Genomic DNA, 18,380 nt, shown 5'->3' with positions numbered 1-18,380 from the left:
GCCATGTGGCAGCGACACAACTCCTTTGAATTCGATAGCGATTGAGAATCTCAAAGGCTCTCGACTCGATGGCCACTGAAACTGGCCGTGTGATAGGGGTATTATATCTTGCTTACTTTTGACACTTGCGTGTATGCATCCTTGTGCCTGCAGACAGCCTTCAGCTATTTTTATGTGCCCTCAAAATTTGGTGTCTACTTGTTGAAATCGTAATCTCTGAGGATGACATCCAGGCTATTGGTAGTATACCACCTCAGATTTGATTCTGTATTGAACATACACTTGGCTATCTTGTGGAATATACGCAGTCTAGGGGAAAGATTTTTCCTGCTCTTCACTCATTAATGGTTGCTTACAAATAAGCTGTTATCACAGCTTTGTTTTGTGGGCTGGTGAGGACTTCGGTTGCCTTGAGTAATGTCACGTTTTTCAAGTATTTTAGTCAAATTTATTATTCAGATTTTATCTGCTAAAGCTTCTCTGTGTTTTGGAGTATGAAGCATGCAATTACAACCTCCTAGAGGTTTTGAACATGCATTTAACTCTTGGCGCATGAAAATTTTTGCATCAAATGTGACCGCCACGGCTGGGTTTGAGCCAGTGACCTTGTGCTCACTAGAAAAAGGCCATAGCCACTGAGATCACTGTGCTGAAAAAAATATACTTGAAGTTTTCATTATACAAGGTGTATCAGGGAAGGTTATCACTATTTCTTAAATATAATACTTGAAGTTTTCATTATACAAGGTGTATCAGGGAAGGTTATCACTATTTTTTAAATATAATAGGGTTTTTGAGGTAAAGAGAAACTTCTTGCGGCATAGTAATCTCAGTGTTGGCGGACGTCTAAAAAAAATGGGTGAATGATGTTAACTAGTAAAGTGATGAACTGAATGCTAACAGTTCCCTTTGTAACTATTACCGATAGGCACCTGATTGCAATTAGAGATTTGTAGCCAGCCGTTAGTAGCATCTATATTAGTTTTTAGAATTACCGTTGGCGCTATGGCTCGACAAAAATAGGCTATTTTGACTAGTTACTTGTCCTGAAGGGGTTGCTTTACCGGCATGCTTCCCAATAGAACATGTATTTTGGCACGACATAGCCGAAATTAGTTGAGCCACAGCGGTAACAGTAATCGTGTTTTCGAAATTCTAAAAACTGATGTGGCTAATGCTAACGGCCAGCTACAAATCGCTAATTGCAATCAGGTGCCTATCAGTAGATAATATTAAAAGGTTTACTATTAAAATTTAGTTAACCACTTTACTAGTTAACATGATTCGCCTGTTTTTTGATGTCCGTCAACACTGATATGACCATGCTGCAAAAAGTTTGTTTACCTCGAAAATCCCTATTAGTAAAAATTAGTGGTCACCTTCCCTGAAATGCCTGGTATATTGTTTCAGTAGCTGCGCATGCTATAGGCAATAAGTTTTGCTCTGGCTCCTTGCTGTGATCATTGACCAAGTTTCTTTCCATTTACATTTTATTTACTTTTGACTACTGCCACAACTAATGCAGGTTTCCTGTATTGCAGACACATAGCTGCTGCCGTCTTGCTAGATGCTTTAGTGAATGAAAACGGGAGTGATATGAAGGAGAAGAAGGCAAAGAGACAAGTCATGGTCTTTTGCTTGTGTGTTGTTACATTTTCAGAGATGTTTTGTTTATTACAAGCTTTTGTTGCACTGGCCTTGATTTATCCCAAATTGTAGATAGCCTAAAAATGATCCATTATTTGGTTTAGGCCGCCGCGGTGGCTGAGTGGTTATGGCGCTCGGCTGCTGGCCCGAAAGACGCGGGTTCGAACCCGGCCGCGGCGGTCGAATTTCGATGGAGGCGAAATTCTAGAGGCCTGTGTACTGTGCGATGTCAGTGCACGTTAAAGAACCCCAGGTGGTCGAAATTTCCGGAGCCCTCCACTCTCTCATAGCCTGAGTCGCTTTGGGATGTTAAACCTCCTTAAACCAAACCAAACCATTATTAGGCTTAATATTTTTACGTGGGGTCTCAACAGTACATTGCCTCTGAGTAACTGCTGCCACCAACAAACCTGATCATTTCATTCAGTATGGACATGAGCCAGTGACAGTTGCAAGGGTACCTACATGGGCCCCTGAGAAAATGCAGCTAACTTTTAAGAAGAGTGGATAGTAAAAAAAAATCATTTGAAGAAAAAGTTCAAAGTAACTTTTGGGAAATGCTCATTATTTGCTGCCAACAGTAATAGCAAGGAGGCTGTCCGTGAGGAAGAATCAGTGCCATGTGGCGCTGCTCTTTCCTTGGTGCAGTTTTTCTTGTAGCGTCACTGTAGTCAGTGATTTGTGAGCAACTTTAAGCAGGCAACATCATTTTGCGGAAATGCGCCGGTTTAGAAGGGATGACACGTGTGTGAAGGGATTAGTTTGGTAAGGCAGGGCTTGTTCATTTTTTAGGACTTATCTTCTAGGTGTGGTATTAGTAAGCACACCAGGGCTTATTAATACCATTTAATACCAGTGTGGTCTGAAACAGTTGTTTTATGTAACTTTCAGTGGTCTCATTGTATTCATTTTAAGTGGGTTCTATTTACTCATGATACCTCTAGTACTGACAACTTTTCTTACTCTGACCTGCAGTGGGTGATGAACACGGTGGACAGCAACCTGTTTGCCACAGCTAACCAGGCATATAGTGCACTTCGAGGCCGCCTTTGGGCAGCTGTGGACAGCGAAATCTCATTGGCTGACTGCGACATCTTCAGTTATAATCCAGACCTTGCCTCAGATCCTTATGGGGAAGATGGATGCCTGTGGTCTTTCAACTTCTTCTTCTACAATCGGAGACTGAAACGCATAGTCTTTTTCACCTGCCATGCAGTCAGGTAAGCAGCTCCTTGATGTCCTTAAGCCTTGATGTACTTAAGTTGGCTTGTATCAATAGAATACCAGCTCCTAATCACAAAAACACCACTCTTACTGAAAACAAGGCTCTCGTAAGGTAGAAAAGAGCTAAGATATCGCCGTCACAGGCCAATCTCACAAGTAAAATCCCGATGATGAAATACCCGAAAAAGCTACGGATCTTTGAGGCTGACAAACACGCATAAACGCATGAAGGTGTATGAAGGTTGCGCGTTTTAGATATTGAAGTATGTAACTTTTGTTTTTAAACCACTAGTGCACTTTTATTACACAAGGAAAACAGAAAAAAGACAACTTGAATGTTGGAAGCCAAAGAAAACCTATGCTTTGCGGCACAACAGGCAGCCAGCTGTTCTGTATGTTGGTGCTTCACAGCTATTCACTTTGCGTGCCTGCGTGGTTTCGTTGTTGACGTGCCTCAATTTACAAGTATGGAGCAGCAGAGGAACTCAAGGTGCCCCTGTAAGTGCTCCCCGGACAAAGTGCCACACACCTGCGATGAGGAGAACATCTGTGGCTAGCTGATGTTGCACGAGTCGCCATGTTAGCAAACGCACCGCTCGGCATGTTTGCTTTGTCACCATACCAAGACGCTGGGCTGCAAAGCCAGCGCTACAAAGACTATTATTACAGAATTTATATATGTCTGTATTTACCGGTCTCTACTCATGACTCGTGATGGTGGCTCAGCGCTGACACCTGTCATACTATAGTAGCTTGGTTTGCTGCCATCATTGCCGATTCCTTCAGACCTGCCACCTCAGCCCTCAAAAGCATCGCATGCTGTTTGGGGTTGAGGTCACTGAAGTGCAGGCAACAGTTTTTTTGCGAGAATTTCATTGTCGGGATCGGGAACAGTATCCATCATAATGGTGGTGCAAACATGAACGAAACGACGGCTGGTGAGGCTTTCAACGGCTGATTGTAGTTTTCATTTCGGCTGCTGCTGCTAGGCTGTACCGCTCACTGTTAGTAATCGTAGGGTCCATGCTTATGTCAGTTTACGTCACTTTTCGGCTATTTCATCATCAGAGTGTCCTAAGCTTGAATCAGAGTGGCAGGAAAATTTTTTTCATCTTCAAAACCAAATATCGTAGCAATAAATGCATATTTTGCTGCCGGACAAGCGGCAGCAAAGCCACGAAATATCAAACTATCGGATTTTACTAACAAAAAAAAAAATATTAGATAGAGTTGTCCTCACTGTCCCTTTTAAGGTTATTCGATTGTCCTACTGTTTGTTTCTTGGTTAGTGTAAATGCATCAACAGGCCAAGCATTCAGCAGCTGTGGTTACTTTTAAATTGTCTTGCCTGTAAAATTGTAACACATATTTCCTGCTTTAGCCAAAGCTTTTACTTGTATTATGTGCTGATAAATAAGTAAGAATATTCATTTACTTGTACGCGCAAGATGCTGTTGGAACGCGCAAGGCAGCAGGCAGCTCGAGAGATGAAAACGAGGAAACATCTAGCCCCGAGATGACTCCAGGCTTGCCAACTGCCAGGTAACACAGTTTAGCTGCATTACGGCGCCACTATAGGAGTTAGTAGTGTGGCATTACTCCCCTTCTCTGAAAGACACCGCCTCGGTGCGGCAGCAATGGGAGTCAGGACAACAAGGGTAGTCGCATGTGTCTGGCGTACGGTGTAGGCGCTCGAGGGGCTAGCGGGCGTGGTACGGCTTCATCTGGACGACGTGGACAACTTCGGAGGTCGGCCGTCTAGAAGAGCGAACGGTTCCCTGGGGAAGAACTTCGTAGGTGACTTCACTGAGCTGGCGGAGCACCTTGTAGGGGCCAAAGTATCGGCGTAGAAGCTTCTCAGAGCGCCCTCGCATGCGGATTGGGCTCCACACCCAGACTTCTTCGCCGGGCTGGTAACGCACATTTTGGTGGCGGAGGTTATAGCGAGCGTCGAAAACTTGCTGGTGCCGGATGCGCTCTCGAGCGAGTCGTATTTTATGATTACATTGACTTGGTCCAATAGCGGCGGCCCTACCCCAGGGGGACGCCGTCTTCAGTTTATGTGGGGACGCACCTCTGAACTGGCTAGAAGAAGACGGGCGGCTTGGCGAAGAAAACCGCCTTGGGGATGGCGACCGGGACTGGCGTCGCTGCGAGGTCGTTGGCTGCACGTTATCGGACAGGTACTGCTCGATGTCCCGCGGCCGTTCTCCGTAGCGTGGTTGAGGTGCGTCAGGTGAAAACCCCCTTAAGCCCATTCTGCGGTAGGGGCAGTGGCGGACGATGTGACCGGGCTCCCCGCAGTGGCAACAGAGCGGCCTATTGTTTGGCGTACGCCAAATATTGTTTGGCGTACGCCAAACGTGCTCTTTGCTCATGGTTGACCGGGGCTCCTGCGGTATGACGGGTACAGCTGCAGTTGAGTACCGCAGTGAAGGCACAGGAGTGGTGGGGGAAAAGGGTTGTCTCACTGGCCCAGGACCGCTTTGTAGCGCTTGACTGTATGTCATCACATAGGGCGCCGGCTGCAGAGCTGGTGGTGACTGAACAGCCTGCCGGACTTCATCTCGGACCACATCCGGTATGGCAGCGACGCTGGCCTGTGGAGCTTCGAAGCGAAGTTTCTCGTGTTCTTCGCGTACCAGGCTCCTCACAAGCTCTCGAAGCTCCTCAGTGTGTAGCGACGTGGGCGTACAATGGTGAGCGGCTGCTACACTAGCCTGACGGCTGTAGTGTGCGCCCCATTCTTGCAGAGAACGCTCCATGGTTGTTGCCTCCTTGGCAAAGTCGGCCACCGTTCTTGGCGGGTCACGTACCAGTCCGGCAAACAATTGCTCTTTTACGCCGCGCATTAAGTGGCGTACCTTTTTGGCCTCGGGCATAGCAGGGTCGGCGCAATTGAAGAGTGACGTCATGTCCTCGATGAACATGGCGATGCTCTCGTTCAGCTGCTGCGACCTCGATTGCAAGGCGATTTCAGCCTTCTCCTTTCGTTTGCTGGTGTTGAACGTGGCCAAAAGCTCTCGCCGAAAGATCTCCCAGTTAGTGAAGGAAGCTTCGTGGTTCTCATACCACATCTTGGCTGAGTCCTGTAGTGCAAAGTACACATTCCGTAATTTGCGCTCGCCGTCCCACTCGTTGAAGCCCGCCACATGGTCAAAGCTGACCAACCAGTCTTCGACGTCAAGCCTCTCACTGTGGAATGATGGGGGCGACCGAGACGTGTGAAGGACGAACGGCGGGGCATTCCCGGAATGCTGACTTGTCTGGCTAGCCGTAGCGGCCGTCGTGGCCCTTACTGATCTTGTGAGCTGGCCGAACTCTGGTTGTAGGCCTCGCAGGCGGCGGCTCACCTTGTGGACGGGTGTTGTAGCCGTGCGTTGAGAACTGACGTCAAGAGTGTCCTCGAGGTCAGCGTACATAGACAGTTACCCAGCACCTCCACCAAATATGTCACCGAGGAACAGTTGACGTACACAGGGCTGGTTTACTTGTACGCGCAAGATGCTGTTGGAACACAAGGCAGCAGGCAGCTCGAGAGATGAAGCCGAGGAAACATCTAGCCCCGAGATGGCTCAAGGCTTGCCAACTGCCAGGTAACACTGTTTAGCCGTGATACGGCGCCTCTATAGGAGTTAGTAGTGTGGCAATATTGACACTGTCTGCTTGGTGCCATGATGTCGGTGAAAAAACTTGCACTACCGCACGTGTCTGCGCCTCCACATGAAGAGAAAACGAGGTCAAAATGGCAGCCAATGCTTGTGTGTGCTTTTTATCAGCATCGGCTACGGATATTTAACGGCTACTGTGCCATCTTCTGTTGGCGTTAAATGGGCGTGCCGTGCCATCTGCATGCTACTTTCTTTCATTTTTATGCATTGTCGTCGTATTTTGTGATTACATTGACAAAATCTTCGAATCTAAACCGACCTAACAGTTTCATATCTAGTGTTTTTAAAAACTATTGGCCTAGATTCTAATAAATACCTTATGTATGCTTCTTGGCATCAACTGCTATCAGAATTGATCAGGGCAAGAGTGAAACTATTCGGTCTGATGACACTCTTATCAGTAGTAATGTGAACAAATTCCTATGGTTAACTAACAATGTCTGAAACAGTGATAAAACCGCCAAACTTGGCCTGGCCCTCCGGAAGTGGTGGCGCTGCATCTTTGGAGTTAGGCAAATTCCACCTCCGCACGTTGAATGATTATGGATTGTGGAGCAGAAGTTCATCGTATAGAGGACTCTAGACAGTTCTTAACCTGTTGCTCATTCTGAACAATGGGGCCAGGCAAGTGTGAAGCAGGGATTTAGCACAAATCGGCAAGTTGTCGTGGAAAATGTACAGAAATTTCTTACATATCAGAGCGGATTGTGTTGAATGTTGTGGACAGAGCAGGTGGCATCCTTAACTTTGTAATGCCTAGTGTATCAAATGTGATACAGTGTAAAAATGTGGTTCATTTTCACTTCTGCTCTCATAAATACAGTCCAGCCTACTTGTAATGGCATCAGTTATAACAAACGCTCGCTTATTATGAACAAGAGTAGTGGTACTGTCAAAAAATACATTAGGGCAATGAGACTGCATCTCAGAACAAACAACTGTGGCGGCGTAGCTCGGTTAGAATGAATGAGGAGTGTTTGTAAACTCGGCTGCACTGTCGAAAAACTCGCACTTCCTGTAACCTTGGAGATGGAAGAGCGTCTCTGGGAACCCGTAACACCTTTCCCGAAAAAGAACATGGGAACCCAAAAATGCGATTAAAAAAGGCGAGACGTAGCCAACAAAACATCACAGCTTAACCATATGCTGCCATCGAAAACGCATGCCTTGAAAGGTGACACCTGCACTGGTGTCCTCGTGCACCTAATGTGCATAAGGAGGAATGGCAGTGACCAGCAGGCCCTTTGCCATCGGCTAGTCTCGCACACTGCGATGCTTTGGTAGCTACGTTTTCATGTGCTACAGGCTGAAAACAAAGGCCTGGATAATGCGTGACTTTTTGTTTTCATGCAATGAGTGTGCGACCAGGCATCAGTTCCAGTGGTGCAGTGGATATTGAGCATGATTTCCTCACCGAGTGGCCTGTTGAGTTCGAGCACGACATAGCAAAAAAAAAAAAAAAATACAACTTTGCAATGCGCTACCTGTTCCCGTCTCTGGCTGTGGTGACAACGTTCTTCCCGCCACCAAGTGCCAAGTGCAAGATCCAGCTACTGGACATGGGCGTCATTTAGACGCTCAAGATGTCTTATCATTCAGCTCATGCTGATAGTAGTTCACATACCAGATTGGTGATGTTTCCATTTGGATATCCTTGTTCGCTGCTGTTGGAATGATGAGGGCCGTATGGATGGGAACGACTGCAGATTGCGTCAGGAATTGCTTCCATAAAGCATGCTTTATGGCCTAGGAATAACTGAGAAGACTGCTCAACGTCCGTTTGATTAGACATATGTGGATTTGTAGCAACGCGTTGTTGATGCACAGATGGCTGGACATGATTTCGCCTGAGATGACATCGGTGGTGCGGACCATGACGTGGGCATCGAAAATTCATACACTGACGAAGCCATTGTACGTGAAGTACAAGCACTACCCAACAGCTGGAAATGTGATGATGATGACAAGGGGGCTGACCTGCCACTAGTTGCAGCGAATGCATTTAACAATAATTAGTTGTCAGAAAACCTTAATTGTTAGCTCTTAGCACCTCTGCGAGGAACATGAGACTTTCTTGAAAGCTTGGAAAGCGCTGTGATATAGTCTGCTTTCAAGAAGCCAATGTGCATAACTTTATAAAAAATAAATTTTAATTTCGTTGGACTTCATATTTCTGACTAAAATGATAAGTCCACTTGCTGCAAACCTCGCATACAATGAACACAATCCGCACGACCATCGGGTTCATTATAAGTGGCCTCGAATGTACGTGAATTGCTACTTGGACGGTCTTCTTCAACATATTTATTAACGCAAGGCCAAAGTGTAAGCTCCCAGACATATAGGAGGCCTGCTGAAAGATAAATTCGCGCAAAAGCTAGCACTAGTTGCAGAACAGCCTAAAATTTCTGTGGTCGTAATGCTGCATTCATAGATGATGGAGCAGTTTTGAGTTTTACACTTGATTTACTGTACGTGCCTGCTAATTTGCACACGGTTTTGAGGTTCATAGACGTTCAGATATTATCAGAATAAGCTCAATTCATTTATGCTGTAATCATTTTTTTCGTAATGATTCTCCCACTTTTAATATATTTCTGCTTCAAGGGGCCATCAGCAGTGAAATCCTAGAAGTTGTAACTTTCATATGATGTTTTCGCAAAAATTCCCAAGTGTAAGGTGGGGTTTATTCCGAGAAGCTTCTTAACGGGAGCAGAGCCAACAGCAGTCGGAGGTCAGCTAGTCCAGCCAGGAACGTGCACGAGGCGATGCCCTTGCGGCTCGCGCGTATGCTCGTCGTCTTCCTTGCAATGGCCCCCGAACAGAAGAGGAGCAATCCTGGCGACTTTAGGGGCAGACAAGACAGCGGGGTCGTAGCATCTCTTGAGGCGCTGGATATGGACAGTCTCATGGCCGCGGCGTCTGAGATCGGGTGACGGGTTGAGGGGCTTAACAATATAGTTGACTGGAGATGTTTGCTCCAAGGTGCGATATGGCCCTTGATATTTAGCGAGCAGTTTCCAGGAGAGGCCCGGAGTACTGGGAGGTATCCACAGCCAGACAAGAGAGCCGGGCGAGAAATGCTGGGGACGTTGATCTTCATCATGGCGTGTTTTTTGAAGGGACTGGGTAGCTGTTGTGAGCGACCGGGCGATCTGGCGGCAGTCTTCGGTGAGCCTGGCGGCTTCGGAAACGGTGGTGCACTCAGATGCATCAGGGTGGTAAGGAAGAAGAGTATCAATGGGAACGGAGGGATGGCGGCCATAAAGGAGGAAGAAAGGAGAAAATCCTGTCATAGACTGCGTAGCAGTATTGTTCGCGAATGTAATCTACGGGAGAATAAGGTCCCAGGTCGTGTGGTTCGAACCGACGTACATAGCCAGCATGTCCCTCAGAGTGCGGTTAAAGCATTCAGTGAGGCCGTCAGAGGTCACAAACGCGGTTTTAGCACGATCTGCAGCTGCCATTGGGACCTGCCAATAACCAGAGCGCAAATCAAGGGAAGAAAAGAGCTCCGCGCCTTGTAGACAGCCCAGAGTGTCATCAATACGGGGCAGAGGGTAGACGTCTTTGCGTGTGATCTTATTAATGCGGCGGTAATCGATGCAAAATTGAACGGACCCATCATTCTTCTCGACGAGGACAACCGGAGAGGCCCGGGGGCTGGTGGAAGGCTGAATAACGCCGCTCTGAAGCGTGGTGTCTACCTGTTCTTCAATAACTCGTCGTTCAGTGGCGGAAACATGATATGGGTGCTGTCGCAGAGGGGCATGGACGCCGGTGTCAATGCGATGCTCAGCAGTCGACGTGCGCCCCAAAACGCGTTGGTGGCAATCGAAGGAGGACCGAAACTCCTCAAGAAGCGCAAGAAGCTGGGTTCGCTGAGTTGGAGGTAGAGTGGCGTCAATAGATCAAAGGAATAGGTCGGTCGGTCAACAACGGGGCGGGCGCAGGAGTAGGTGAGCTGAGGGCATCCATGGCGACCGGCGGTGATTCTGCGACATCGTTGGTGTGGTCGAAGGCAGAATCAAAGAGCTGCACGGTGCCGACACATTGTCCACGACGCAAAGTGAAGGGGCTTGAAAACGGATTGAAGACCCACAGTGCGGTGAGGCCTTTGGAGAAAGTGAACAGGGCGTAAGGCAGCGGCAGGCAATGGCGACGCAGAAAAGTAGGAGACGGCGTGAAGAGGACACTGGCATCACGAACACAAGCACAGGAGAGAGGCACAATCACGGAAGAGCGCGCAGGAATATCGGTACTGTCGGCGACAAAAGCTTTGGCAGAAACAGGGGCACCACAAATTTCAGTCTCTGGCAAGGGATTCGGCAACGTTGAGAGCGCTACTTGAGCCCGAGCACAGTCAATGACCGCGTCGTGAAGCGATAGGAAGTCCCAGCCCAAGATGATCGAATGCGAACATGACGGCAGAACGATGAACTCAACCAAATATAAAATGTCTTCTATGACTACTCGAGCAGTACACGCTGCTAACGGCTGGATGAGGTGCGCACTTGCAGTTCGTAATGACAGGCCAGAAAGGGGCGTCTTCACTTTCCTCAAAGATCGGCAAAGTGCTGCATCCATGACTGAAACCGCAGCACCGGTGTTGACAAGCACCATCACAGACACGCCCTCTACAAAAACTTCAATTAAAGTAGCGGCAGACAAACGAGGCCTTTCAAATTTCGACGACTGCGCAGTTCTTGGCTCTGGAACTGCGGCACCTAGTTTTCCTCTTGAGTGGTTGAGGGACGCCGTCGCATCGGAGAGTGGAGTGCCGACGTGGAGAAGGCGAACGGCGTCCAGAGAAGGAGGTGCTCTCAGGAGACAGAGAACAGCTCAGGGGCGGCTCAGCAGGAGCTGAGTACTGACGCTGGGACCAGTAACCGGAAACTTCAGGAGGTGTTCGTGAGACGTTCATGCGTTGACGGCAAAGCCGCGCCACATGACCTGGCAAGCCGCAGAAGTAGCAGATCGGGTGGTTGTCAGGCGTGCGCCAGGAGTTTCCCAGTTGAGCAGGCGGTCGCTTATTATCAGGCATGCCCCAGGAGGTTCGCAGATGAGCAGGCGGCGGAATAAAAGCAGCGGGCTCTTGAACGGGACCAGGAAGCGGAGCATAGGTAGGTGGACGAGGTCGCGCAACAACGTCCGCATATGTCAGCGGGGCCGTGGGAGGTGTGGGCTGAGGGGCTTGCGGGAGAGCCTCAGCGACCTGTTCTTGAATGATGTGCCGCAAATTCGGAGTTATGTGTGATGATGGCTCTTGGTGGCGTGAAATAAGCGAGAGCTGGCGAGCAACTTCACGGATGAAATTTCTTGATGTGCGGCAGGAGCGATGACTGGTCTCTTGCATCGTTCAGGCCAGCAAGCGAGTCGACGTTCCTGGTGTGTTCGCGTGTCAGAGCCCTCTGCTTGCGTAGTTCGTCGAAGCTCTGACATAGGGTGACGACTTCCACAACGGTGCGCAGGTCTCGCGCCAACAACATCTGAAAGGCGTCCTCATCAATGCCCTTGAGAATAGGCCTGATCTTGTCGGCTTCGGACATCTGAGCGTTCACCCTCTTGCACAGATCGACGACATCCTCTATGTAACTCGTGAAGTTCTCGCCTACCTGCTGCGACCGCGCACGCAAGCGCTGTTCGGCACGGAGTTTTCTGACTGCCGGGCGGCCGAATACCTCTGAGAAGTTTGCTTTGAAAGCAGACTATGATGTAATGTCCGCCTCGTGGTTCCGATACCACAGATTCGCCAAAAATCACATTGTTCAGTTTGGTTTCCGTGTCCCGCTTATTGTATGCACTTACCCGCTCATACGATGTGAGCCAATCCTCAACATCATGGTTGTCCGTGCCACTGAAGATAGCGGGGTCTCGCTGGCGGAGAGAACCAGCACAGATGACGGCGGCCGGGCTCACTTGTACGGCCTGGTGGTTAGGCATCGCGGTAGGGGGTAGCGTTCGGTTGCGGAGTTCCAGGGCGAGAGGATATTACCCGGCACCTGCACCAAATGTAAGGTGGGGTTTATTCCGAGAAGCTTCTTAACTGGAGCAGAGCCAACAGCAGTCAGAGGTCAGCTAGTCCAGCCAGGAACGTGCACCAGGCGATGGCCATGCGGCTCGCGCGTATGCTCGTCGTCTTCCTTACACCAAGCATTACAGGGTTAAAGGGACACTTCAGGTTATAGGAGAAATTGAAGTTGGCCTGTATCCATAGACTGCGGCATTCTGTAGACAAACAGACCACTCTCATCAAAAACGGAGCTTTTATAACATAGAAAAGACAAGAAACGGAATACACGGGTGGTATAATATAACGATTTCCAAACAGATTCCATGCCACTTTTAAATGTCCAGACACTCCTCAAGTGGCGAAGGGCATGACATTCAAACATACAGTTGATTCGGGAAGGATCGTTTTATTATGCCGACCCAGGTGTTGCCATCACAGGCCAGTTCTGCAAGTAAACTGCATGCTTCAACACCGAATTTCAGCGTGGATCCCAGAGGTTTTGATACTCTGGCATTCTCTTCAAAACGGTGGGAACCAGTCCTTCTTGGTGTGAACATCGCAAATTCAAATTGAGTGGCGGGAATATCTTTCAATTTCATTTTCTCAGCCATAAATGGGCTTTTTGCTGCAAGTCAAATGCGTACCTACCCAGAAAGACCCAGAGAACCAATTCTTTCTGAGTAAAATAACTGGATAGAATTGTTCTCGGTGTCCCTTTAATCTGCAGATCAAAAGGGAATTGCAGATATCCATAGCTTCTGCAAGGCAGTATGACTACTTTTTTTCGGAAACTTAAAAGAAGCAGGAGGCTCCGAGTGCAAAGCAGCAGATACATAAAAGCTTTTCGTTGTGGTGGAGAAATTGATGGTCTGAAGGGAAATTGGAAACAAATTTTGCCGAGTTGAGTGCTTCAGCAGATGCTTATGCTGAGAAAGCAGCAGGTAATGTGGCCTGATTGGATAATAAGTAATAAGTCCTACAGTCTACTTAATGAAAAGGCACTTCGTATTGCCATCATCAGTGTTGAGCTCGAAACGAAAGAAACTTGGCATGTAAGTTGAGACTAAAAGCAACTTAGGTTGTATGTCTTTGTTGGTTGAAGTTCATCCTGCAGTGAAAGTTGCATTTCTGTTGTGTGAAAAAAATTGTATAGAAAATGTACCCTTGATAAGCTACTTAGTTCATTGACCTCAAAAACCCTTGTATTTCAGTGCTGAAAACCAGGATGAACACTGGTCATTCATCATGTGTGTTTCACGGTTGTATGTGTGTTTCAAGGTTGTATTCAGTGTAAGCTAGCACTTCAGTATGTGCTCACTTCCGGAAATGAATGATTTAAAGCTTAAAGGGAGCAAATTGAAGCCGCTGCGGTGGCTGAGTGGTTATGGTGCTCGGCTGCTAGCCTGAAAGACGCGGGTTCGATCCTGGCCACGGTGGTCGAATTTCGATGGAGGCGAAATTCTAGAGGCTCATGTACTGTGCGATGTCAGTGCACGTTAAAGAACCCCAGGTGGTCGAAATTCCCGGAGCCCTTCACTACGGCGTCTCTCATAGCCTGAGTCGCTTTGGGACATTAAACTCCCATAAACAAAACCAAACCAACAAATTGAAGGTGTATTGTTTTTTCAGTTGTCACATTGCAGTGATGAACTGATTTAAATGATTCTGTCTCTACCACTTTTCCATAAGGGACAGTAGTTGTATTGCTATCAGCTTGCGCATCACTGTGCGAGCTGACCTTGACGGGGTGTGCTTATGGGAGCACAAGGTTATGATGTGTGCTGACAGAAAGGCCATTTATTGCTTTTATAAACAACAACCCTAGCTGGCACATGGGAACGAGAGGTTCCTTGTAAAGATGATGGTACAAAATTAAGAAGATTAAACTGTGCACCAAGGGTTACTTTCACTGAAAATGGAGCTTTTATAAGCTAGAAGAGGTCAAAACAAAAGGACATCAGAAAGAGAAGTTTACTCGATTCACATGTGGCTCACTGCACCTTCTTCACCAGTCCTTAGCCTCGATCATAGGCTATGATAGGAACACCGACTCGAGTGTGCTGCCATGCATTCAACAGGCACTACTGTTTTTCTGTGCTCTCATCTGCTCCCCTTCTCTTGCTGACATGTACTTTGTGTATGCTTTTCCCCTTTCACCTTCTCGCAGTCATTGTGAAGTCAATGCACCCCTTATTGACATTGTCGCAAAATGAAGTGGCAATGTGAGGAGCAGGGTGGGGATGTTGATTAGTCTGTTGGGGTTGGGGCAGAAATTGATCAACGGTGAGAAGGGAGTGAGCAGTGCTAAGAATTGCCAAAACACAGCCAGTAAGGCAGGTGAGGGCCACTGATTAATCAGCGGCCTCTATTTTTGTTACTGATTAAGTGGTGACACCACAAAGAAGCTAGAACCGGACTAGTCGCCTGCTCTTATCGGCCATCAGTTCTCCTGTCTTATTTTATGCCATAGTCTGGAATGCTGCTTGCAGTAATCACACAAGGTCAGCATGAGCTAGCAGTTGCTTTCTGCTGACATGCAGAACTGTCTGAAAAGTTCCTGACCCATTTTTATGCTCACCCACTATACATCCTCCTCAGGAGTGAAGGAGGGAGGTGGTGGTGTAAATGTACAGGTGGGATTAGCCTTACAGTGGCTTATTGGCAATCGCTGCACCTGAGTAACTGACCGAAATGATTGCATCTCTACCACTTTTCCGTAAAGGACAATAGTTGTATTACTGTCAGCTTGCGCATCTGTGAAAGCTGACCTTGATGGGGTGTACTTTCGTTAACACAAGGTTTTGATTGAATGATTTGATATTTGCTTTATTGAACACGCAAATCATACATCAAAATTTGATGGGCCCATAGCCAGAACTAGTTTGGGCCAAAAATGATGTGTGCTGGCAAAAATGCCATGTATTATTTTTATAAACAACCTTGGCTGACACTTGGGAATGAGAGGTTCCTTGTAAAGATGATGGTATGAAATTAAGAAGATTAAACTCTGCACCAAGGGTTAAAAGAATTTATGTAACATGCATCTTTAAGTGCATTTAACATGCTCATGCTGGGGTACAAGGAATTGCTTGACTTTTACTGTTTGCAAGATGTACTGTAGATTTACAGAATGTGTGTGGAAGAGAGTGCTTGCGTTTCCTTTAAATTAATTGGGGAAAAAAAAATAACAGCTCATTGCAAACACCTCTAGTTGCAAGTTATGTAGCAAAAACTTGGAAACTTGTTTGTTTAGTTATTCTGCCAGTGTACTTCTGCCCCAGCATTATTTCCCCTCACGATTTGTGCTTTGGCCATTTGGACATAACCAGAAATTTCTTTAGACCTGCATCATTTCTTGGTCTTTTTCTGCAGCGCCAACAGCTCTGAGTATGGTTGTGACGAGTTGGAGCAGATGAACATGGAGCTCGAAGAAGAGTCTGTGGCCAACCCCAACAGGTTAGGTTTATTGCCCTCTTTGGTTTAGGTATGAGTGAAGAATTGCCTTGGACAGGGTTACTGTAATGAAGGATATGTTAGGTTGTATGATTCATGCAGACAGACAGAAGCTATAGCATGATGCAAAGTATGTGTAGCGGCCATGAGTTTGCCATCTCAGCTTACTATTATCAGAAAGGCAGTGGTGGCAGGTTACTGGCTATGAAGCTGCTGCTTCCAAAATGAACGAGTACAGGCCTGGTTGTCTGCCATGGCGTTGCTGCTAAATTGCTGCCAGCAATGTGCCACCTTCATCAGTGGCCACCAGCAGCCGACCGCGCAGAGAAATTGTACTCGGTGCATTGTAACAAAGTGTCCAGCCCCCAGGAAATTGTTTTTCCGAACAATGCCAATGCATGTTTTGATATTGCTGTATTTATGTGAATGTGATGCAAGTTTCTCTCAGTTTATCGGTTTCAGAAAGCATTGTGTTAATTTAGATCCAAGGTGCAAATATAATGCGATTTTTTACGCAATAGTGTTAAGGGTCCCGTTCAGCGGAAAACCAGGCATTGGCGGGGACGACAGCATGAGCGAAAAATTCCCAGAGAAGCACCCTAGGTCACGTGACCTGGCGATGTCGTCACAACCTGCCCACCGGATTATGAGCGAACCAGCCATTGTGGCAGGTGTAGTTCAATTAATAATTGGTTGCGAGAGAACAGCAACCTGGGTCTTACAAGTCCCACCAGTGGCAGCACCTGCCATCGCAGGGCAGTGGCGCATTGCTTAACTGCAGCACCACTGCACCAAGACTGCCAGCAATCTGTGAATGTATAGTAGAGAATGACCAATTCCACAAATATGGGCATTGACGCTATCGCGTCATACCCTTATAGCGGAGATTAAATGACTCCTCCAGTTTTCTTTTTTCGCTGCTGAAGATAGCAACAGTGACCTTCACCGCCGGACTCAATGAGCTACTAGGAGAAGCCAACTTATTGAACTTGGGTTGTGGCAAGGGGAGCACGCATGAGGAAAGGAGTGGGTGGCCATGAACATGGAAGGAAAGCAGTGCAGACCGTTGAGAAAGAGAAGGCACTAAAAGAATTGAGTGGAGTAGGGAAAGGAAAGCAAAAGGGCGAACGGGCACAGAACAGGGCAGCACAAAACATGAAGCAGCGATGGCACAGCAGTGATGGGGGCTGCTGCTGTGTTGGAGACAGCATGCATTAATGCTTTGGAGGTTTTGCTGCACTTGATGGTGTCGCGCACATTTCGGAAGTGTTGCCTCAGCTGTAATTGGCTTGGGTAGGTGGAGGTCACATTTTATTATTTTCCATGACTCCCACTCACCCACCTGGCATTATATTCACAGGTGGGTTATATACGCTTAAATAGATTACACATATATGAATTATGAATATGAACTAAGGCTCGACTTTACTGCTCAACAGTCCCAATGCCATGAACAGCTATCCGCGCCTTTTTTTTATTAAATAAAAAATGCCACTGGTTAACTGAGGTGGCAGTAATATCTTCTCCAACCTATGCATGGCTGTCACTGTATTGCTGTGCAACAGACGTACTTTCACTTTGACGAGCGCAGGCCAGCCAAGAACTTTTTCATGCACTTTTGCAAAGTGAACACGGAAGTGCAGGGGGTGTGTGTGGCACTAAAAAAACCTAATACAGAAGTGTGCTGCACTACTCGAACTAGTGCAGCGAGTACAGCCAAATTGAACAGACATACAGTTGGTAAGCAGGGAATTAGTATATGGAAGCCCTGTGTATGTACCCAGTTAGTGTGCAGTGCTGCACATAGTGCTTTCTGCAGTGAAGATTTGTAGCGACTGGTTGCATACAAAGTGGCTAGCTAACACATGCATGCATACTTTGAAGCACAGCAGAACTGCAAATCAGATCATGCTAAGAGCACAGTTGCATGACAATAGACAAAGTGGTATGCAACAATGCATTGCATTGCCCACATAGGCGAGATGGTTTGTGGCTACAGCACTTGTAGGTAGCAGTTGACAGACGTGTTGTGTGCCTCATTCTGTGTAAAAGAAGCAAGAGGACATATTACAGTACAGCAGCACATTGTTGGTGTGTAGTATTTAGTCTTCATACAATAGTTTTAATTAAAATTAAACTTGGTCTAGCACGTATATTTCTGTCCGTTCAGAAAAATGGGGGAAGTTGAGGTTGAAAGCCTTCAACCCCAGTTCAGTGGCAACAGGGCAGAGCATACATACCAGGTGTTTCAGGGAAGAGTCGAAAATTTTCAAAAATTTGGCTTTTTGGTGTAAAAATATGGCTTTTGTGGCATAGTATTACCAGTGTTTGCGGACAACACACAACACAAAGCAGTGAATTTTCTTTAGTAG

At 47.1% G+C, this 18,380-nt stretch overlaps 1 protein-coding gene across 2 annotated transcripts in view; it reads left to right on the top strand.

The window, feature by feature from the left end:
• Window positions 1-18,380, top strand: part of Maf1 (repressor of RNA polymerase III transcription Maf1) — a 28,737-nt gene that overhangs the window by 9,233 nt on the left and 1,124 nt on the right. The window contains exons 4-6 of one of the 2 annotated variants that reach the window (XR_013310931.1): window positions 2,623-2,867; window positions 4,320-4,413; window positions 15,928-16,011. Coding sequence is in view for 1 of the 2 variants with exons in the window: in XM_077647419.1 (XP_077503545.1) it covers window positions 2,623-2,867; window positions 15,928-16,011 (329 nt within the window). In the remaining variant the exon portion in view is untranslated. The remainder of the gene's footprint in view (window positions 1-2,622; window positions 2,868-4,319; window positions 4,414-15,927; window positions 16,012-18,380) is intronic. The other variant, XM_077647419.1, reaches the window with a different exon arrangement.

The sequence above is a fragment of the Amblyomma americanum genome, chromosome 1 (assembly GCF_052857255.1).
Source record: "Amblyomma americanum isolate KBUSLIRL-KWMA chromosome 1, ASM5285725v1, whole genome shotgun sequence".
Lineage (NCBI taxonomy): Eukaryota > Metazoa > Arthropoda > Arachnida > Ixodida > Ixodidae > Amblyomma > Amblyomma americanum.
The sequence above is the reverse complement of the archived record's forward strand: the minus strand, read 5'-3'. Positions and strand labels throughout refer to the sequence as shown.